Source organism: Danaus plexippus, chromosome 11 (genome assembly GCF_018135715.1).
Source record: "Danaus plexippus chromosome 11, MEX_DaPlex, whole genome shotgun sequence".
NCBI lineage: Eukaryota > Metazoa > Arthropoda > Insecta > Lepidoptera > Nymphalidae > Danaus > Danaus plexippus.
The window spans coordinates 9,131,481-9,155,528 of record NC_083544.1 but is presented as its reverse complement, the minus strand read 5'-3'; the positions used below and the strand labels follow the sequence as shown (position 1 = coordinate 9,155,528).

General features: G+C 30.0%; 1 protein-coding gene across 3 annotated transcripts in view; it reads right to left on the bottom strand.

Moving 5' to 3' along the window:
- The window catches only part of LOC116765976 (neuropeptide FF receptor 1-like), an 81,593-nt gene that overhangs the window by 22,203 nt on the left and 35,342 nt on the right, over positions 1–24,048 (bottom strand). For all 3 annotated transcript variants that reach the window (XM_061522107.1, XM_061522108.1, XM_032655627.2), the window contains 2 exons: positions 5,509–5,651; positions 1,050–1,276 (listed from right to left, as the gene is read on the bottom strand). In XM_061522107.1, coding sequence (XP_061378091.1) covers positions 1,050–1,276; positions 5,509–5,651 — 370 coding nt within the window. The remainder of the gene's footprint in view (positions 1–1,049; positions 1,277–5,508; positions 5,652–24,048) is intronic.

The following is a 24,048-nucleotide window of genomic DNA, read 5'->3' as shown; positions in this document are numbered from 1 at the left end:
CTTAAAATTTCTGAACACACTCTTCAGTGCTATAAAAAAGCGAGGGCTGGCCATTTTGAGGCCTATCCTCAAGACTGTCTATATTGTTTTCAAACAAATAATAATCATTAATAAGCCTTTCGTCACTTTTCACTTCGGAGTTCAAAACTATATATGGCTTATAATCCTTAATTATTTTATAATCTACAGTTGCAAAACTAAACTAATTTATTACATCTATATGCCCTCTTTCCATTTGACTTCATTTATAATTAAGTTAATTTTTGTCTAGCCTGTTTTCTTTATCTGTGTGGTAACTTTAAGTCCCAAATTAAACCAAATCAAAAACTTCATAATAATTTCGTTTCCTCGTTAAGTTTTCTTTACTTATTCAGTTATAAAACAAAATAGAAAAAAACGATTCGACAGTTTTAATCGTGTGTACAAGCTTTCGTGATTCTTATGTTCTCGATAGTTATAAATACGAGAATTCAACCGTCGTCTGATTCTTTATAATACAGTAACTATCTTAAGACTACTCCGAAGTTCTTTTAGCCGCCACGTGCTCCGTATTGACCTCCTACTTCAGGAGGCCACGTGCTCTTGTCAATCCCACAACTCGAGTCCGTCACGTGCGAAACACAACCTTATAGCCCGTATTTCTTGGTCAGAAATTTTAACTCCGCCTTAGAGGTATCGTGTTTTTAGAAACCCTCCAGTATGTTTAAAGTTAATCTCTTCAAGATATATTCTTTGAAATAATATAGAAGTTGAAACAAATACTACAATAGTTGTTATGTTATCAAATCCATCAGTTACTCATTATTAACGCTGTCTACAGTAACCAGTAAATACCGGACAAAATGATTACGAGACGCTAGAGACTAAGGAAGAGTAAGTCAGTTTATAATATTCTATTGATTAAAAAAAAGTATCAGTAATGCAAAGCGTCTGATTTTTTATTTTATCTCAATACTTACCTGAATCATATAAGACGTAGGAATCATTATTGAGATATCATTATCTGCTCATTATATTTCACTGTATTAATACTAACCCTGCAGACTTACCGATCCATTTTTATTCCTTGCAAGAATCGGAACTTCTTCCCTTTCCACGGCTGCAACAGCTAGCAGTGGTGCAAATATGGCTAAGGAAATAAACCACAGGGTTGCAAGAAGGGAACAAGCTCCTCGTCTTGAAGGCATCCAAGGCTGACGAAGTGACTGCGTGATTGCCAAATACCGGTCCACCGACATGGCCGTTATAGTAAACACACTGGATGCCACGGCCACTCCTGCAATTCAATTTATATTATATCATCAGTTTCTAAAATTATTAATACGTATAAATAATTTCCTACTTAAAGTCATTTGTAATTGTTTGATATAAAAAGTTAGAATTAATGATTCATAATTTTATAATAACTTTATTTGTTTCACTTGAAGATATCTGATATTATATTAAAATATCTTAAGTTCAAAACGGATTCCAGTTGTCGAGGATCAAAGGTTTTCCTATATTATCTTTTGCCCAATAGAGCAGAGAAATGAAATCTTATGATGATCGACTGAGTAGCGGAGGCAATACGAGATATCTGTGAAATATTATAAATTGCTTGCTTGCTTGTCAAGTAATGTTACTAAAGTTTAGTTTTGCATGCATAAATTGCATCTTTAGTAAATTACAAAACACTAGAACTTCACGCATACGAGAAGTTTTCTATTGCACTAAATATGAATTTATTATAATCTCAACCCTTTAAATTTTACTAAATTTAACCAAATAAAAACATACCTCTTCGAAGTCTTATCAGTTATACGGGTTACACAATATACATACTTCTGAATTACATCAAAATTACTAAATAGTTCAAGATAAAATGTTGGGAGAGATTTTAATGTTCTTTAACCTTGCAAGATATAATAATACACTAGGTGTGTTACAACCAGTGTTCACGACTACTATCATAAATAAAACAAAAAATAATTTTAAAGATTTTTTAATTTATAAGAACCATATTATAAAGTTCAATGGCAGGTAGAAAACTTACTAAGAACTTAAAGCACATATTTTAAATTAGCTCATTTTGCTCTCAATAGTACTCTGAACGCAGACGAAAAATTATTTAAATCACATTATCAAAAAAATATATTTATAACTGTTCTAAGCAACTGCCCATATAAAATACGATCGAATGTGTATTGTACTATCTTCTGATTTTTTTCTTGACATTTAGTTTCGATATCATTATAATCAGGGCAAGTAAAAGTTGTCCGTTGCTTTTAAATATCAACCTGTTATAGTAGTACTTAATTAAACTAACTATAAAAGTGACTTGCAATGAACTCAATGAACACTTAAATTCTATTAGCCTTCGTCTTGTAAACTTGTTCAAGTCACTTAATTTAAATCTCGTTTAGAAAATGCACGTGTCTCAAATCTTATTTAAAACACGCACACTTTGTATCATAAGATTCCTTAAAAAAATTAATTGATACAGTTATCATACGGATATTTAAAACTTTAGGTAATATTTATATGAAAAAGAGCACAGTAGTAGTCATCGAAATTAAATTTTTGCGTTAAAAATTATTGGCAATGTTTTTCAAAATATTAGGAGAATATTTAATGCACCAATGTTTCCTGGACTACAGAATTAAATTTCTAAGAAGAAAAGCACACACTCAGTTCATTACAGTTTATATCTCAAAGGTTTTAAATGTATTTAAGTTAGTATACAGCTCGCGGGAACATACTTCTAAGTATGCATAATTGGGTTATAAGTAAAGTCTCTCGTAATATTTAATATTGTCGTGTTACGCCAAAATACTTAAAAAATATAATGAAAAAATATATCATGAAGAAGTCCCACTTTTATTCCACTATAACTTTTAGGACTTGCTTGATTTGTCTTGAAATTTGCGGAGCGTTCCAAGAGTGTAATAATTTTCTAAAACATGACACCGTGAATACTATTTTATGTTACAACGTGTTATTTTCTTGAAATAAGGCCTAATAAAAGTTTAAATCATTACGGTAACCACGTCGCTTGCAAAATATTTTTGGACTTTGTAGTTTCTAATCAGCCATCACAAAGTATAATTTACATTATTTTTACTTCCTCCGCCTTGTTTTAGAGAAGGCAATACTAACTCTAGGTCTAGTTTCAATAACTTCTGTACGAGATGTGAGTCATCTGACGCTTTCACATTGTTTTCACAGAGCAATGACTTTTTCTCGGCTTCAGACTATTTAAGTCCAGCTTATTGTTAGTTAGAGAATTATTGAACAGATTTTATTTTTTATTTCTTCTAAAAATATGCCAATTACTTTTACAGACTTTTCCTACGTATATTTTGCTGAGTCTGCGAGTAATTTACGAAAACAACGATACTGGTTACACTTTTGCGAACAAATGTATACGTATTATTATATGTGCCGGTAGAGATAAACATTCAATTAAAACTTGCACTATTCGAAGCGAATTCTACTGTTCGTTGATTAACAGTTCTGGATACTAAAAATTTAATAATTTATTTTTGAAATCTAAACAAAACTTAATATGTTTTTAGGATTCATAGTTATAATTTGTTACTTAATAAATAAATTCAATATGAAGCTGACTCGATAGCGATTTATTAGGTATTATTTTAGACAAACATCCAGCATGTTCGAAATTTTACATCTTTTAGAAACTTACTTCAGCTTTACTGCTTCAACCGTCAGAAAAGCAACACAACTAATTTTAAATATTTTCAATATCTTTTTATAATGCTACATAATATGATATCCAACTATTGGATACCTCTGAAATCAACTCGATTTTCGCAATTGTGTATAATCTTGATATTGCTTGGAAAGAGCTTTTAAAGAAATTGCTACTTTCGATAATATTTTATTTTAAAAAGTGACTAACAATATTTATAACCTTAAGAAACATTATGTTTAAATTTTTATTGCATGGGTTTTATTGAAACTAAAATCACTTGCTTCAGTATTTTACAACCGAATTTATTTTCTTTTTGTTTTTTTTTATTTAGTCTTTTTTTCTCTAATACTCCTTCCCTTACAGAAAATTATTATTATATTATAAAAAAATATTCATGATCGAAGATCTAGTCATAAGCTTGTACCGACAAAAGACATTTTTTCCATCCTAATGACCTTTGTAAAAAAAAATTTCTGGATTTAATTAATCTACTAGTAATATGTAAACTTTTTATATTTGTATGTAGGTACTTTTTTTATTAAACGAAATATTTAGTCGGGTTACACGACAACATGACGCGATATAAGACTGAGCATATCATAATAACAAAATTAATGTGTAACTTGATTGGTGGCATTAAAGTTCGTCATCGCATTCCCTTATTATAAAGTTTAAGGCTATGCAAATTTGATTACACTCGTAACTCCGTAACATATTCTCCTTTTACTTTTGTAACGTCTTAAGAAACTGTAAAATTTTAATTAAAATAATAAAATTGATAATCTTTGCTTTGGCTGCTGTCATTGCTTTAACGATCGGATAGTAGTTTGCTCTTCGTACTTTAACCTTACAAAAATGAGACTCGCAGCTGAAATATATTCTGATGGCAATATAGAAATAAAATAGTCTCGTATATTCCCAATTTATGAAAACATCTTCGAAACTATTAAATATCGAGGCACTACATTAGCGGAATATTTCTTAACTTATATATTTGGATGCTCGTGAATGTTCGTCTATAACAATTTGTCAAACGCGATATTTTTAAATAGATATCAAATGTTTAATTATATACTGCTATATTACATAAAACCTAAAATAACAATGAAATATTTTAATTTTTTTTTATTATGGACAAAATTTTTTTTTGATGGACAATATTTTCTTCGCTATGTTAAAATTTTATTCAGGGTCCACTGAGGGTCGACCACGTCTGAAGAAAATATTTAAATATTAATGACTACCCTAATAAATTGAAGTGAATATGAAAACAGACTGAAAGAGTTCCTAAGCATGCCTCTACAAACCAAAAAGGATGACCTGCCGATCAAAGAACGGATTTATGTATATTTAAGACTAGCAAATTTTTTAAACCTTCTCGAAAGACAGTTGAAGGCTAAGTAATACAAGAAATAATAATAAATTAGTTTTACTTTGTTTTCGTCTCCGAAAAATAATAATTCATTTTATGACGACGTCTAACTTATACTTTATAAGGTAAAAAAAAATTCAAAAGTTATAAAGATACATCTAAATTTAAAAATGTATTAGATCTAAGCTTATCATTGTCATAATTATATTTGTTATAGAGGAAGTTAATTGACGTATTTCCTTAATGAATATAATATCATTTTTCTTTACAGAGCTGCATTCTAAGCCTGTTGTAGCTTTGTCACAAAGTGTCTACGACATGACGTTTATTAACGGTTGAAATATAGTTTATAAATTGTCTGAAATAAAACATGAAGCATATTTTACTTTCTTTTTAGACTCTGTTACTTGAGTAAACAATACGTTTTATGCAATTACCTACTTACCCTGTAAAAAATTTACAGTTTTGCACATCACTTCGCCAAAATACCACAAAAGTGTGACAGATTTAGCGATCTGGACCGGCATACAGAACAACGTCACCAGGAGATCAGCCACCGAAAGATTCACGAGGAAAATGTTTGTAACGCTGCAACAAAAAAAAACAATCAAATTAGTATGTAAAACATTTCTATTATAAGATTCGCATTGATTTTAATACACGACAATCCTTGAGGAAAGGAGAAGAAATCATTCTGCCTTCAGCTTACAGACTTTCAGCTTACAGAAATGTATTACAGTAATTTTACTCAGTATTTGGATCTATTTAGTAGCGGCGGTCTCAATTACAAAAAAGGTTAAGGAACGTTAAACAATACTATCAGTGATTGGAGTCCCCAGAGACAACTTTTTATTTGTATACAATGAAATATAATAATATTTGTGAGTTTAAATAGTTGGTAATAGGGAAATAAAGGATTATGACCACCTATAATGATTTCAAGCATCCTGTAAAACAGGAATTAATTACCATGCGAGATTGCAAATAAATACTGTAAATAGGTAATTCTGTCCAAAAGTATTTTGAATAAATGTGCTTTATTTAAGAAAAGCTATATTTTTATTTAAAACTACATATTAACAAAATATAATATCTATATAATACAATACAAGAGCTAAAAAAATTCTTTCTTTTTTTATGTTCAGTATTAATTTTCAAATATATGAATATTTACATAAAAACTAAGTAACTTTACATGTTCACAAAACGAGAAAACGTACGCAAAATCCACTTTTCCCTGTTAGAAATAATAAAGAAACTTTCCAAACAAAAGAACATATTCATTTAAAACATATTTTATGTATATTTAGACACACGGAAATTCTTAATATAAATATTATTTTTTATATAATAAAATATAAAACTGACAGATGTAAGTCCAGTCTCTATCACAGAAATACAAATGAAAAATGTGTGTTTCCTAAACATAAGTAACTCCGCGGTATCTCTCCGGAGACCTGTTAGGAATAATAAATAAGTTTTTCTAAATCGTACGCTCGAGACTTGATTTGAAATGAGCAAATATAAAAACCAGTTTATAGAAACATTTACATGTAAAAATATATGTATTAAGAATTGATTTTAAATTTGTAATTATAGTGATTGTATCATGAAAATATTGTAAAGTTCAACTCGCAACATAAGCCCTCAGATTTGTTAGTCCCAAATTAAATATTCAAAACAATAACAGGTTTTATAGTCTGTAAAAGTCATTAGGAGATAACTATAAAATTAAGAACAGTCTAGGGAAAGACTCCCCAAATCGAGCAAGTTAGGATAAAACATAATATCATATTGTCAACAAAATGCTGTGAGGTAACTGTAATCTGTTATAATTAAAGATATTGATATAGCTAAGAGTTTTTATCATCGTGTCGTCGAAGACAAATTTAGAAACAAGTAATGAAAAAGTATTCGGAAAATTTATGAATACAGGAAAATATTGTAACGATGATTGATGTCTTGCAGACACACTCACTCCATATAAATCAAATTTAGTTTGCAAATGCTTCTCAAACTACTTTGAAGCAACAATAAAATTATAAATTTAGAGTAAAGAAAGGGTATCAGGGTGTTTGCTTTATGTCACCTTATTAAAATTAATGTTAAAAATTAGTTTAGTATTACACAAAACCTACTTGGCCTCGGGATTTTGATTTCATTTAACATATTTACTTAATCTCGTCGAGTTTGCCTTCAATGGACTAATAAATGTCACGTGAATAATAAGTACTGTGGAATGCCGTTTGTTAATAATCATTGTCAGTATTTTTTTTAATTATAGTAAGTTTAGATTTTAAGTCATTTTAAAAACATCTCGCGACGAATAATAGCATGACTATAAAAATTAATGCTGAAATAATAAGAAATTTATCGAAATATTTTACACAATTCAAAAAGCCTCATCTCTTAATATAATACCTCGACGCAATTTCTTTTCCTCCTGCCTCGATTATAGGCTTTTATTGAAGCCATCCGTAAAATTTCTTTACAATTGTCAGTTTCTTTCAATTTATTTGAGTCAAACAATATGCTTTACTTGTCGATATGAAATATAAGACGTTGGTTCATTTTAACGTCTTTCGTGTTAAATTCGCGTCATAACTTTAACATTTTTATATTTATTTTAAGAGCATTTGAATTATCTGTAATCAAAAGCTACAAAATTACATTAGCAAATTAACTTTGTACCTTTTTGCAAAATATTTATCAAGTATATAAATAAAAATAATATTAAATGCTTTTTAAGGTTTTCAATGTTCATTAATAGCTCTATTAATAAAGTGTTTATTTAGTATTTATAACAGCTAAATAAACATTTTATAAACCAATGATGAAGAATGAAACAGCTTTTAGACCACATTGAAGGTATTGTATATCTGACTATTCTTCTACAAGTTATTACAAGAAAAGTAGATAACAGATGAATGATGTATCAGTGCAGTGGTAAGTGATTTAATAGTAAGTATGAAAAGGTGAAGTACAGGTACACAACTATCAAGAAATAAATCTCTTGTCACATAGCATGACTATATTAGAAAGGGAGTTAGCGGAAAGTTAAAAAAGGAGAGCTAGTTAATACCGAACATTTGACTTTATGCCTGGACAGGAGACGGGAGGAAATCATTAATTACTCCACTGCCGTTTATAGAACTTTCATAATTTTGGTTCGATATGACGAAAGAAACATTTTTATAAATATTGAAAAAGATAATAATATAAAAAATATAAGCATAACTCTAGATCTACGAAATGTTAAATATTATAGTCCGGGTACTCATGAATTATGTAAGACCTGCATACAAGAAAAGTTAAGCAGAAATATTCACATTCCGTGTGATAAATGCCAAGAATATTCCTTCTGAAGGGACAAAATTATTCTGCAGAAAATTATTGTATTTAACTTTTTTTTTACTACAAACCTCCTTTCTAGATTTACTATCAATTAAAATCTATGTATTTTTTGATAGAAAATAGGTAATTCAAATAAAAATCATCTTTTCATGTATTTTGGTTGTATGTTTTCAGGTTTTTGTTAGTTTTGCATTAGTTTTTGATTGATTTTCCTTAAATAAAGGCCTAATTAACCCAGCCGGTACACACAGCCAATAGAATACTAAATCACTTTGCTCTTTCCAATTATAATGTGTAGCAACTGATTCTCGAACATACTACCTAGCAGTAGTTTTGTAATAAACATGATAAGATAAAACTTATAAGAAAAAACGGAAGGTTATAAAAAATCTACTTATGTTTGTATTTACCAAGCCATCGAGGTTAATAAGTATTACGTAAATTTGTAAAGGGTAAAAGTGGGAGCGAGAGGTATAACAGCTAAATCTCCCTACAACCTACTAAAAGACTTGGGCCTGTCCAGAACTAACATCAATGGATTCTTAGAACGTACTTCGAAGGCATCTCCAGTTGGTTTGTTTCAAATTTGGTTAGGTAGAGAGTTGAAGCTCCTATCCCTGCAACGCGATGGACCCGGCTCCCGTACGTTGATTACATGGAATGCTGAAAAGTTTCGTCTCTTGGGCCACTACTATCCTTTTATCGAATCTAAATCCTCAATTATAGTAAAAATAGACCCTTTTAGAATATGATATATTTTCCAAAAAACAATCGCGGAAATATAATTTTCACACCTTACACTAGAAATTTTAATGTCAATTATGTTGACTGATTGTGAATTGATTAACAATGTACTTAAAACGTACATATATATTATAAACCAGTATCTCAGAATACGAACGATACTTTCTGCTTTATTAAAAAAGTTATTTAAGAGTGAATTTCATAAAAAACCCCGTAACGGGTATAAAGATATTTACAAGAACAAAATTTTATACTATTTATTAATGCGACATTAACTTTCCTGCACAATCGGTTCCCAATAAGACCTTTGATAAAAAAGCAATCAAAATGAAGAATCAAAATTGTGATTGATATTTAGTATGTACTATATTGGCTACAATTTTGATATTAACTGATGCGCAAAAGTCGTTCATGCGTCAACAACGGGTTAAAGAGAACCTTTTAGCCCTCTGAAATTAGGAGACTTTAATTGTAATGTTTTATTAAAGGTAGAAAACCTTTTGCAGCTTACAATATAATATAATAGTGTCATTTATATTAACGTAATATAATGTTCATGTCCTTTTCTTGATTGTTTTCAATGTCGGAAGTAAATATCTATTAAATTCTTATACATATTTTTTCATACAATTTTCATTATACGAGCGACCTTATTCTAAACTTTGTCTTTGAAAGTTTATCATGAAATGTCATAGAACCTTTTGCTTTTAAAATATTAAATTGTATGTAAAATGTGTACACATAATTAAATAAAGTTATATGTTAAAAAATATATAAAACACAATTTTTTACAATACACATAATGAGATCCAAAACTTTCACGAGTTTATTTCACGAGAAATCTCGTCTGCCCGTGATCACGATTGCTGAAAAGTAACCGAAACGTCGGGAGTATGTAGTTTTAACAACAAAAAAAAAACACGCGTAGTATATCGCAAAAATTTTAGTTTCATTTAACTGTGTATTGCATATATTTATTGTTAACCTTTTTTTTCTAAAAATATTAAATTATAAACATTTATGGCAGTTTAAGTGAAATAATTGTTGTAACTGTTGATAATAATGAATAAGTATATATAATATTAGTATAAAATACAATTATATTAACATTAGACTAATAATTTATCCACTAACTTAATAAACATTAATCTCTTGATTATTTACATTTACATTTAGAAATCATCTTCTCTCTTAAAATGTATAAAAGTAATATTTTCTTCTGTGTCCGATTTTTATTTAAATTATATAACATTATAAATTATAAAAGGATCGACCGCAATTGAAATATGTAAGTATTCGTCTAACAATCTTCTTTAATAAAGCTTAAAATTAAAGTTTGAAATGTAATCACAAAGGGTCTTCGTAACGTAACTCTCATCTCTCATTATTTTCAAATTATAATTCTGTGAAATGCGGTCACAAAGAGTTTCTATTGCTTTTTTTAACAAAAAAAGTATATTAGTACTCTACAATGTTATATGTAAAAAAAATCCCAAAAACTCTTGAATAATAGTAATAAACATAAATTTAATATTTACGTAACTGTAATATTTAATGTCAGTCTGGCTTTCAAGAACATGTAGGTAACGCAGAAATGATACCATCCAGAATAGTTTCAGATGATAGATGCATGTTTAAAACTCAGCTAAATATTTATTTCAATCACTGGCCGATACTCAAATACTATACAACAATTGCATAAATGAGTAAGACTATAAATCCTATACACTCATCTTATTTAAACTGATCTTAGTGGACCAAGTTTAGCCAAGCTCTTTTACTGTAACCATATTTGCGGTTCGCTGTAATATGACATGTGATTGATGAATGAAAAATTTAACACGATCTCATGAAAAAAATGCACCTTAAAAAAATTATATCGGAATATTTCCATTATATTTAAAATAAAATAAAATCAATATGATCTACAGACTACACTAAGTTAAATCAAGGTGACAGTCATTCAAGCAAATATGAAAATCACTAATAATTTCCACAGTTTATTCAAATTTCTCACTAATGAATCAAAGGGAACCTTGACGATGTTACCGATCACTAAATATTTGAGTCTCCAAAGTATTTACCCGGCTGATTTGAGTGCAGTGAACTTGACGCGATGGGCGGGATACAATAAAAACTGATTTAATCAAATCATACATTTTACAAAATAACTATAAACGTTTATGAAAATTTTGTAACAATGCCACAATTAAGTAAAAGCCAAAAGGCATCAAGACGAGGGATGGGGTTTTTCCTTATAAAGACCCAAACTTTGCAAATATTCATAGATATAACAAAATTACTCCAAATTAAAAATTTATATAATTATACTGCTTTATTCAAAATCCTCCTCTTGCTTTTAATATTGAACGTTTCTGAGATGGCAATCAAACAGATACTAAAATAAAGTCACATGGAAAACAATGGGATTCACTGTAATCCATGAAATCCATACAATAACGAGTGCAATAAATATGTCTCGTAAGTTTATTACTGTTCAAAGCTGTATGAACTTGTTTGTTTCAGGTTCAAAGACGAAATCAAATTTATTTAGTTTTCGACAATAGCTTTTTGTGACAAACTTTCAATTTCGGTATAATTTGAATTCATCTAAGAAGAATTTTATAATGAAATGAGACTACCCACTGTTTCATTCTGAATAAGTAATTAATATATTAAAAAAGGCTTCGATTTATATACGTCACGAGAACTGACATTTTATATGACGGGCATTTAAATGGAAATTGTTATTATCTGTTTTTAAAAGTTTTTTATGGACTAGTAAAGTAATTTATTTGCAGCTGGTAATATACAGAATTAATGAAAGTAAATAAAAATCATTTTTTTATTTTTAGACTTAGTGAAAAATTTACATTATCAGTAAATTGTTTTCAAAGCAAATATCCAAAGCAATATCGATTTTTTTGTTCAATTAATAGTTATATATATATATATATATATATATATATATATATATTGGTCACTGTATATATTTTGAGGAGCAAACAACGAATTCTGTAACCATATTTTAGTATATGACTTCAAAGTATTAAAAACCCCTTAATGACAGTCAAATCCTATGAAAAATATAGACTATTATAATTTCTTTTAAAAAACAAAAACAAATACATTTGTATTATGTATAAATTATTTAAATTTATAATGAAAATGTGTATGAACTGCGATGGTTAGTGAACTCATCAATGTAATTTAGTCATATATTTACCTCCATATAACACACACATTATATACCATAACTGAGGTTATAGCACGTAGTTTAAGACTTTAATAACATCCTTTTGAGAAAGCGTTACTGTTATAAACAAAACTATTGTTAAAAAAGTAATTTTTAGTCAACAATTGCTTCTCTTAGTAATATGTAGTTTTCTCTCTGACTTAATCAGCACCTAACTTGGATTAACGTTATATCTTAAATAATCGTTTATACGACATTTTCATTGTCAAATTATATTCCATAGATTCAAAAACTTAATTTGAAAACAAGATAAATAAATTTTTAATACGCTTACTTACATATAACGTATGTATATTTATTTAATGATGTATTAAAACAGTCAAATCTGAAGTATATAATTCATTTAATAGTTCTTATTTCTTATCACCTTTGTACGGAAAATTATGAGTTTGTTTTAGGATTCAGAAATTTAATAATATAAAATAGTAATGAGGAACAATGTTACCTCGCTTTTGCACAAATAAATGAAAATTTGGTTTCGGATATGGTACGTTATTTCTCGTGTTACATTTTACCCAACGTTACGTTTACCTCACACTAACCGTGATCACGGGTAAAGGAGATGAAAGTGTAATAAATATTACACTAGTACTGCCAAAATTATTTTACAATGCTTACTTAATTTTCCAAAATATGACAAAGAGGATCCAAGATGTACCCGTTTTATAATGAATTTGCGTTACTTTTTACGCGGTGATAGCGGGAAAAAGGTAAGAGTTATGTTTTTATTCCGTATTTATATGAGCAATATCCGACAGAGTAGTAAACGAGGTAAAAAGATAAAGGCTTAATGTTTGATTTGCTCAGTTTACTTTTTATATGCAAACATTTCCCCGAAACGTTTTCCTCCTTCTGTATCTTTCCACTCGGCCTGTTTTATATGTATATATTATGCGAGTATATATACTATTATTTCAACGCCCATGGTGTTAATATGTAATTATTAAATTTTAATAAAATTATGAATAGTTCAATTTAAAAAAGCATACTATCATTTCTAATCTACTGAGATTTTTACTTTAATTATGGGTTTCCAAGAGAGGATTTCATCTTACTTATTTACCAAACACTTCTTAGTGACTATAGTACACATGTAATAAATTTGAGGCTAAATATATTTTTCATTATTTATGTCTTAATCACAGCTGTATCAAATTATTGCTAGTGTTCCAAAACTTTTTTTGAGGAGGTTTTCTGGTATTACCTTATTTTTTGTTAGCGATTTAAATATTTTTCTTAGTGATAGTATCTTATACCAGCTCTGGCAAAGTTACCACTCATTTGAATATGTCATGGGGACAACAACTTCTCAAAGTCCGGTATACTGGTAATGAAATCGTATAAAGAATAAGTCTGAACAGCTGCTTCGTAATCTGAGCGGACTACGATACACCAAGAATTGGTTGTATCACCTGCTTGATTATTCATTGTTCCGGTATTCGAAGATGGATGCTCCGCTGACCTGTTGCAGTCGCAGAAGGGGGCCCACTTAGTGGAGTCACCATCCACAAAATGCTGTCCTTCTATGTAACTGTGTATTTTTACAGATTGTTTAACAGATTTTCTTCTCTACTGAGGATCCATCGAGATGCTCCGACATTGTTACTGAAGTGATACGTCAGGTATTGTAATACTTTATTCTATTTCCTATTGTACCCATTACCGTTAGCAAACCTTGGTATCATACAACTGAATGTGGTTCGCTACATATTGTACTTGACAATTATTCGTTCTATCTTTCATTGGTTGATACTCGTAACGACAAAACTTCGGATATTAGCTCCGAAAAGAGAGCCAAACACGCCATCAAGTCCTGTTTAAGAGTATTAAAGGAGATCTGTCTCGACCGTATTAACTATTGTGTCGCGAAACTCTCTGCTTGATTGAAACCAACTTGATTAGAACCAACAAAACGAAGCTTTCAGGTCCCTAGCCCAAGCAGTAGAGACAAAGTTCTGTAAGTCCTCACTGCCTACTGTCTCCTAACTTGATAGGACATTGGTCGATATAGACCAATGTCCTATCGTCATGATAATTCGAGGCTATGGAGATCCTAGTTCTTGATTTACCTGGACGTGACTCTAGCTATGCACATGAATTTGTTTTGTATCACATGCATTTTGTGAGGGTCCAGAGAAATAAAGTGTCACCTTTTTTTGTAAAAACAATCTTAGTTCTGTTGCGGATTAAAAGGTGTAGATAGACTAACAGCTTCTAAATGGGGAAGAAGTTTGAGGAACCTCTAAAACTATTAACTTTTATCCGTGAAATAATTGCCTAGGTCTAGATGACCTAAAATTACGATGTTGTACGGGAAGAAGGCTTAATTGAGTTAGTATTCTAGGAACATGGAACACCTGTGACAAGTTTCAAGTATAAAAATGAGATAATAAGAATGAACTATAAAAGACTTAGCTTTTATAGCCGAATATAGAGGCCGTCTTCCACGTACTCTAAGGTAAGTGAAGTCACGGAACATCAGTGTTCCGTTAAATAGAGTACAGAAACGCCTCTAGAATGTTTGGCTATATTTCCGTTCATTGGAGAGGTTTCTTAGATTTTAGGCTTCTTGCTTTTTTGTGTCAAGACAATCTTTTTCTTGATACGATCAGGACCAAATGCCGTTTTGAGTCCAGTTAACGGGCCATATCTGTCACTTACGATAGTGATTTTCCGTTTTAGAATAAATGCAAACAATCCAATAGGAGTTGCTATTCTGAAAATCAATAATTTTTGTTTTTTTTTTTTATTTTATGTACAACGGACCAGTTTATAAGCTAAGATTCAAAATGCAGGTGTGATCTATGTATCTTCTCTAGCTTCTTCTCAGACCAGTAACATATTGCATCATATAATACAAAATGGTACATAGATAAAAACTTTTATTGTTGGATTATTTTGATGATGCATTGTTTGCTGAGTGATGTTTCATTCACATCTGTATTTTAAATGACGTCACGATGGGTACAGGAGTAACAGCCATTAATCATGCCAACATGACATTAAACGTCTTTCAAAAGTTGAATTCGGTATGTAATATATTTCATTTGAAATATGTTTGTGGAATATTTCATTACCAAAAGAAAAGGAAATATAATTTAATAGAAAAATATAACTCACTACTAATAATAATTGATCGAATGCTTATAACCTGTTTCAATTATGATGAAAATTTTATTCTAAGATTTTGATTCAGAATAATATCACATAAAAATTTTAAAAAAGAAACTATACGAGCTTGAAAAATATGATGGAAAATATGACACACATAATTTGAGCTTTTTACGCTTACTTCATTTTTAAGAAATATACCAAAGATTTTATAAGACAGTTATGACATAATCTTTACATATAATATCAGACTTCCAGAATAAAAAAAAATAAAACCAAATATGTAGTCATTACAGACTCCAGTCGCGGCTCGTAAAAATAACCACATTATGTACTTTTATAATAAAATCAAAACATAAGTGAACAAGTCACGAAAACGGAGTAACATTTAGGAAAGTTTTATAGGAAGCTTACCTCCCCCATTGTGACGGACGGCTATTTTGTTTTGCTTGCAACACTATGAGAATGTAATATTTATACAAGATTATGATCTTTTGAATACTAATTGGAATTTAGTATAGAACTTACAACTTTATAATCAAATTTTATATTTATTTAACTCTACTCTTAATACAGAAAACAATAAGTATAAACATTTGTTACAAATTATCTCTTAAACAAAGTTCGATTAATTTTATGTGAGTGAGATTATTATTTAAGTATACTTCAATCAAAATAAGTCATTGGCCACACAAAACAGTAGACGATTAGTTTTGGGATTCAATGTATCATCAGTAACCTAACATAACGTAGTTACTGAACGTACTGGTGTTTGTACATAAGTTAAGAAGAATATATAATAGTCCAAGAACAATTGTTAAAAATTTAATAAAAATACCAAACTCATATTTACATAACATGAAGGAGAGTTGACCATCGTTATGTTGATGAGACACTTCGTTCCTAGCAAGTAACATGATAAAGCTCTTTGAATTAGAAACTAATCCTTAATAAAAAGTTTTATATAGTTGATTGCAACTAAATAACACAGTGTTTATTGTAGCTAGACGTGAGCTGGGACAATATAATGTGAATGTAGAAATCATTTTGTAATAGATAAATTATAGCCACGAGGCTATAATTTATCGTATTCTAACACTTATTATTTTGAAATTATTTTAATGATTATACACTAAAACCCTAATAAGACTCAACAGTCTCCGATTTGATGAAGATGAAATTGTTTGATTGATTAGTACAATATTATAAAGAAATAATACTTGCCCTTTTGTATAAAACTTGACTTTCGAAGAAACTACGCGTATATTTTATTTGAGTTTACATCTTATTCATCAATGTAAGAAAATTTAAACGATGGGGAAAATGTTATGTAATCGAATAAAAGCCCGTAGCATATGCAAAAATCATGGTTTCATTTAAATGTGTACTCAAGAAAATCTCAGATATCTTTTGCTTGTATGCGTTAAAAATTGTATAATTCAAAAACTGTATGTTTAATAACTGTACTGCTGGGTGATAAACCAATTTCAAGTATATATTTTTTTCAATATAAAGCTATTTTCTCAGGAAATAGATACGTTATACATTACGAAACATTATATCAACATTAATACTGATACACACACACGCGAAGGTCAATCTGCTATCGGAAGTTTGTAACAAATAAAACAATTTACTTAAATATCCAATCTTCACCAGACATGAGTCAAATTTCCTTATAATTTATATGTTTTCAATATGAATTAGAAGAAAAACTTTTACGGAAATTTTGATATAATTTATCAAAATTATATGTAGGCGTCATAAAGATGTTGAAGCAGTGGCTCGGGTTCGCGCTAGCGGCTGATTCATCTGCTTAACACAGGGATCGCAATATTTTTGGGACGAGTCTAAAAAGGCCATCGGAGCTCTATAAACACCTAAGAGTTTCCAAGAGAAGTATCCTGGGGAAAGGCCATGATGACGTCGTTACATTGCTCCCAAAAAACAGAGATGCAGTAGAGCTGGAGTCAAGGCCTCAATTCCATAAGCAATTTAAGATAGAAGCACAGAGAAACAGAGTAAGGTTAAGATCAAGTAAGAAGGCCAAAGATACGGATATATTGAAGTCTTTTACTCGGCAAGACGAGAATAAGAAATATAAGATCCATTCAATGAGTTTAGATATGCCGAACGAGTGGTTATTTCATGATTGGCCGCCAGCATTGCTAAAATTTTATCTCAATGCGTTCCAAATGACTCTCCCAGATCAGAGTAATTTAGTAAGATAGGGTAAAGGTACCGATAAAACTTGCTATATCTGTGGAAAGGCAGTTGGAACCGCTAAGCATTTGCTGGTGGGCTGGAAGGTACACCTGGATAGCGATCAATACTCCCGTCGGCACGATAGGGTTCTGGAAATCATACGTGAAGCGGTTAGTCTTTCGGTAGCCGAAGCGCAAAGGGAATCAACGTGATGAGTGAAATCAAAGTGATGAGTAGCTTTTATGAGAGAAGGCACTACGGCTACAAAACCAAACTTCAAGCCTTTCTCTATTCTTAAAGCGGCTTCGGATTGGACTATAATGATGGATAAGTATAAGAAGCAATGCAAAATCCAGAGGTTATTTGTGCGTCGGCTTCCAGACCAGATATATTTATGAACTTGCGAATTTTAAAGTGCGTTGTGATAATTGAGCTAACGGTTCCTTGGGAAACCAACATGGTCAATATGCCATCAATCTATCAATATGCCATCTATCAATATGCCATCAAGGTCAATAAATATTATGAGCTCACAAACGAACTCACTCGAAATAGGTTCGTCGTGTATTTGTACGTGGTAGAAATGGCAGGGAGAGATATAACCTCAAAATCTCTCTACAACCTACTAAAAGTCTTTTGCCTGTCCAGAACTAATATCAATTCATTCTCGGAACATACTTCGAAGGCAGCCGTAGTAGGTTCTTTTCAAATTTGGTTGGGTAGAGAAAGGAGCTTGGACTGTGGAGGTGAGCGTTTAACGCGCGTTAGATAGGGGCCTCTTAAACTTACACCTGGGTCGCAAGTTTCAAGCACTGTTGAACCTCCTCTCCCTGCAACGCGATGGACGCGGCACCCGCACAGTGAATCCATTAAATGATAAGAGGTTTCGTCTCCTATTGCAATTAAATAAAATCTTGTAAAAATAAAATATTTTCCCTTATCTTAATATATGTTCGAACTATATCTTTTGACTTCAGAATAAATAATTTAATGTTAATGCAATTTGTTATTTAATCGGATATAAACATTCATTTAAGTCGTATTAATATGAGACGATCATTCTAGTAAGAAACTATGACTTATGTTGTTACAATCTGTTACTAGACAAGTTAATTAAGAACGAGACAATATTAAACCTATCAAACTATCAAGGTTCGTCCTATAAATTTCATAAGAAATGTATATACCAATAGTTATAATTATTTATTAATGAGATATTATGTCCAAGTTCCAAATAAATCAAATAAACGGTTTAATAAGAATTATCTCAAGTAGACTCCATTTAATGTTGTCTATTCCTTTACTACTAAAATTATTTTATTTTACGTCTTAAATAACCAACTGGAATAAAAAACTTTTTCAAAAGTTTCACAATATTAGTACGCTACTTGTTTTATTTTGTTCATTATCCATGTTATTAACTTTAAAAATTTCAAAAAATAACAAGAACTCCAAAGCCATTTAAGTATTAGACATGATTTGAATAAAGTTTTACGGCGTTTTTATTTGCTGTCCTGAATTAATGGTTCATTTTACTGAATTTTATTCGCGCTCAAGGCTTAGAAGTAGCAAAAACGTGATAAATTTTTAATGTGTGTATCATGTCCATAACAATAATAATAGTATAGATACTCTATGCTTGTTCTTAAACATTATATCTGTTTTGTGTTGTTATCGAAAAAACTGTAGATCGCCGTACTTGTATTTTGAACCTTATACATTTTAGGCGCAAACGACAGATAAAAGCTGAAATCAATATGTTCGTTAATTTTCCGGCTTCAATCTTATTAGAAGACAACACCCGTTCCGGTTTTAAAACATTTTTTTTTAGAATTCTTAAAATACTTTACGATTAGGTAAATGTTAAATTTATATCACAAGAAAATATTAAATCATCGATTGATTATGATACTAATGAGAATTGAAGATGTTCTAAGATATGGCATGTTTATGATATCCTTACATTCCATTAAAAAAACTTCTGTAATTTAAATGAAACTAATGTTTTTCGGATAAACTACGCGGATTTTTATTATTTTAAAAAACTACATAATCGCGACGTTTCGGTTACTTTTCAGCAACCGTGATCACGGGCAGACGAGATGTGTGAACTTCTGTAATACCTTTATAGATCTTAGAGTTACGGGGAGATCTATGAAATGAGAATCTCAAAGTGCGGTATTCGCCAGAAACTTAATTGGCTAAATTTTTTTGTTAAGATTTTTAATCTAATTTGTTAAAATCTAATTTCATTTACAGAGAATAAAGTAAATTTTTAATATATTTTTTTTGAAACGAATTATTTTACCCTAAATTAAATTCTATATTTGAAGATTTTGTTTTGAACGAAATTTTAGTTCACTTCATACGGGAAAATGGTTTTTAATCTATTGACTTTTCCTATCTCGCATCTCTCGGCGAAGTTTCGTCGTGACGCTAACATGTCATGGAATGATTTAATGTTGAGTGTTTTAGCAAGTGAAAAATTTTAAAGTAAAAGTAGTAAGTTTAACCAATTTTTAGGAAACAGCAAACGAGTTTTAACCTTTAAACATACCACTACTCTTAAATGAAACGAATAAAAAAAAATATTACGACAACTCTTAAAGCGATGATTATCTTGATCTATAAATAATTATTCCTAGCATGTTATTATAATAACTGGATGTCAGAGCTGTATTACTTTTAATGTCCAACAACGTCAAGATAAGCGGTAGTTGTTTTTATAATTTATGTTATAGACCGATTTACCCGCCAACCCATGTCAAGCCTTAACCATTGTGCCACCGTACTATTTTACGTGTACGTGACGCGTTTATGTAAAAAATTCATCCGCGTCAATTCTTTACCCTTGTTTGGCCACTCGCGCTTGAGCTTTAAGACAATTGTTTAAATAATTTTAACACAGTCTTAAGATAGATGTTGATGAAGATATTCATTTACTTATAATTCCAGATGGCTTCGATAAGTTTAACTGACATATTTCGAACGTTTCACTGCTGTATAGCTGTCACAGAATTCAAATGAAATTTGATATATTCCAATAATTCTATGAATCTCAACCTTTGATTGATCCTAACTTGAGTTTCTCTGAATACTCTGTGTTAGACTAAAATCTATCCAATGCAAAAAATATTTTCAGGTTAAGAGCTCAAAGTGAATGCTAAAAATTAATGAAATACTAGCTTTAAATGTTAGGGAGTAAATTATTCCGATGGTGTAATAAATTTCTTTGCTGTCTTTGATTTTCTAATAGTCCATATTTTTCATTACCTTTAAACACTTCATACGTATTCGTAAATTTTAAAATAATTATCGTTGCTTTTTGCAAAACTACCATAAAAATTAAGTGCTTAGAAATAATTCACTGACATTTAAAGAACATTCTTTATACTCGCCGTAGTTATTATAGTATCATATATAAATTAACCTAACTATAAGGAAAAACACCATTACACCCAACATATAACAGTAACTCGGTTAGATGGCTTATAAGATTACTGACCCTATTAGACAACCGCATGTTCAATAAACACGGTACAAATATAGGCCACTAGTAATATTTTGAGCAGTATTTGAAATCATATTGAGAAGAGCCTACAAAATATTATCAAATATTTCAAACAATCTTTATATCATTAAACGTTTTCCTCTATTTCTTCTAGTTCTATCAAAATTCGAATATATAAAATACAAATGTTATAAATGTTTATTTACATATTGTATTTTTTCCCAATTTAGATTCGGTCATTTAAAATAACCTTAATTGATATAGTAACACAGCTTAATGTTTTAAAACCTAAAATCCAGTAAAATTCCCCTTCCATTTATAAAGATCCATTAAGTCTTTGAAACGATACCATAATCCCTAAGCAATTTTATTTAAAAATAAATTTAAAATTATAAAAATATAAAAATTTTAACTTATGCATTTTGTAAAATTCAATGGGTTATTTTAAAGCTTTCACCTAACTTCCATAGCTAAGCTCGAGATATGTTGCCGAAAGCATAGGAAATATTGACTCTACTATAAACTTTCAACTAATGGTTATTTAAACAGTTGTATAAACGTTTCTGAAATTTCTTTCAGGATATAACTTCATTTTTATGTATTTCAATGATATTTGTATTATTTTAAACTACAAATATGTTACACAAATAGTATACAAGAGCAGAACTTTTTTATAACGTAAAATATAATTAATTTATAACTATGTAATCAAAATTTTCCTAGGAATATATAATATTTTCAATATATATAACTAAGTACACTGTCGAAACCAATACAAATTGAACAAAATAGGGACTCGGCAAGTTTCCAGAATCATCAATTTGAAATTAGCTCAACGTTCAAATTCAGATTTACACAAAGTTTTTGCTCCCCATAAGACTTATGGTCGCAAATCTCTTTTTGTTATAACATAGTATAATAAATAAATTATAATTTACTTACATATGTAGGTATGCAATCCATTGAATTGTATGAAATTAACAATTATTTGTTTGGCAAAAATAATTAAATAAATTATCTAATTTATTTAAGCAATCTTGCTTAAAACATTAATTCCACAAATTTAAACAATATTCAATAATTTGTAATTGCGCTTAATACATTTTTGTGAAATGTTTCTGCTAGAATAAATTCTATTGCATTTCTATTTTATAATACATTTTGAAATTAAAATAAGAAGCGAAGTCTCTTTTAATTAAGTATTAAATTATATGAATTTAACACTTTCTTTAACAGTTGAAATAAACTTATCTAATCCCTTGAATGTTTATTTTATTTTTCTAAGTTTTTATTGAAAACTTAATTAATCATGAAGAATATTTTCTTGAAGTTCAATATTATCTCCAATGAGAAAAGTTACATATAAAAAGATTTTCTTGTCCTTCCCATCAATGTAAAGGCGCAAATGATATTATATAAATTAAATTTGATAAATATTCTTGTATAAGGTTCTTCTGGATTTCAAAAATGAATGAGAGAAGAGGGAAAAAATAACTACAAAAACATAAATCGTTATTTTTTTATTAGACTGGAATGATCTCGATTAGCATTTCAATCTAACGGTGGAAATAGAGCCACGGTCGGTGAAAGCTAGTGCTTTAGAGAGTGAATACACTACAACCGAGATAGTTCTCGGTGATAGTATATTCACTTTTGCTTTGAAGACATAAAATAGTAACTGAAAGGAAACGCACATACAGGCAGTGTTTGGTTTTTTTACTGTATGCGTAAAAAAAAAAGAAGTGTGTCGCTGGGGGTGGAAGCTAGGGAGGTCTACAATAGAAGAATGGAGGGCCAGCGTAAGACTGATTGTGCGATGGTAGGAATTGGAAGCATGGATTAAAGCATGAGCTATTTCGATACTGCTCCACAACTGTGCTGTCATCGGTGTTATCAAAAATTCCCGGTAATAATAGTTCGTTAATGTGCACCAAAAATAGAGTTTCTAAGAATTCTTCTTTCCAGACATCACCTGAAATTGATAGAGTTTCTCCGTTGTTCTCTAAATGTTTCCTGTAAAAGTGAATAGCCTGCACCAAAAGATCCCTAGTTGACCAATTTCAAAACCAAATTGTCTTCTAGGTTCTAGATTGCATAGTATAGAGTTAACTAAATCGGACTGTAATAAGATAATATTAGTCGATCTGCACAGCGTCTTTTCTTAGTTATGGATACCAATCTAGCAAGCTATGCCACTAATGAAAACGTCAGCAAAGGGTTTAAAGTATTCAATAGCCTGACATGTCACATCAGTTGTGTCGTTTTCGTTTCTACGGATTTCAAGTAGAGAAGCAAAACCTACCACCAAGAATAAGATGAAAAGAAATTTAGTATTTAATTTCAAACTGATAACTTATACCTCAACATGCACCATTCACATTGAAGCTCGTGATCAAGTGGAGATATACTTAAGTTAATTCAGTCAATTTTAAATAAACAGACAGTGGTGAAAAGCGTCAAAAGAAGATGAGACTTTGAATGTATATCTATATGTTCGTGTTGTCAGCAAAAGATCTAGCCAATTGGCTATATAGTTGTCCACATCTGGCACCTTGAGACCTTCCTTTACTTATTGAGATAATTTTGGAAACTCCAAGCTTTTATCCCAGCGTATTCAAACAGCTTATATGTAAGCAACGTCGCGTCTGTAGGAAATAGAGTATTTGTCTCCGAAAAAAAAGACAGTGATTCTTCTAGTGATACAATAATCAGAGATTAGATGGCAGATCCCTGATATTGGAAGGTGCGTTTTGAATGAGAAATAATCCAACAGCTGTATAAACTCAATTTTTTTATTTAATAAA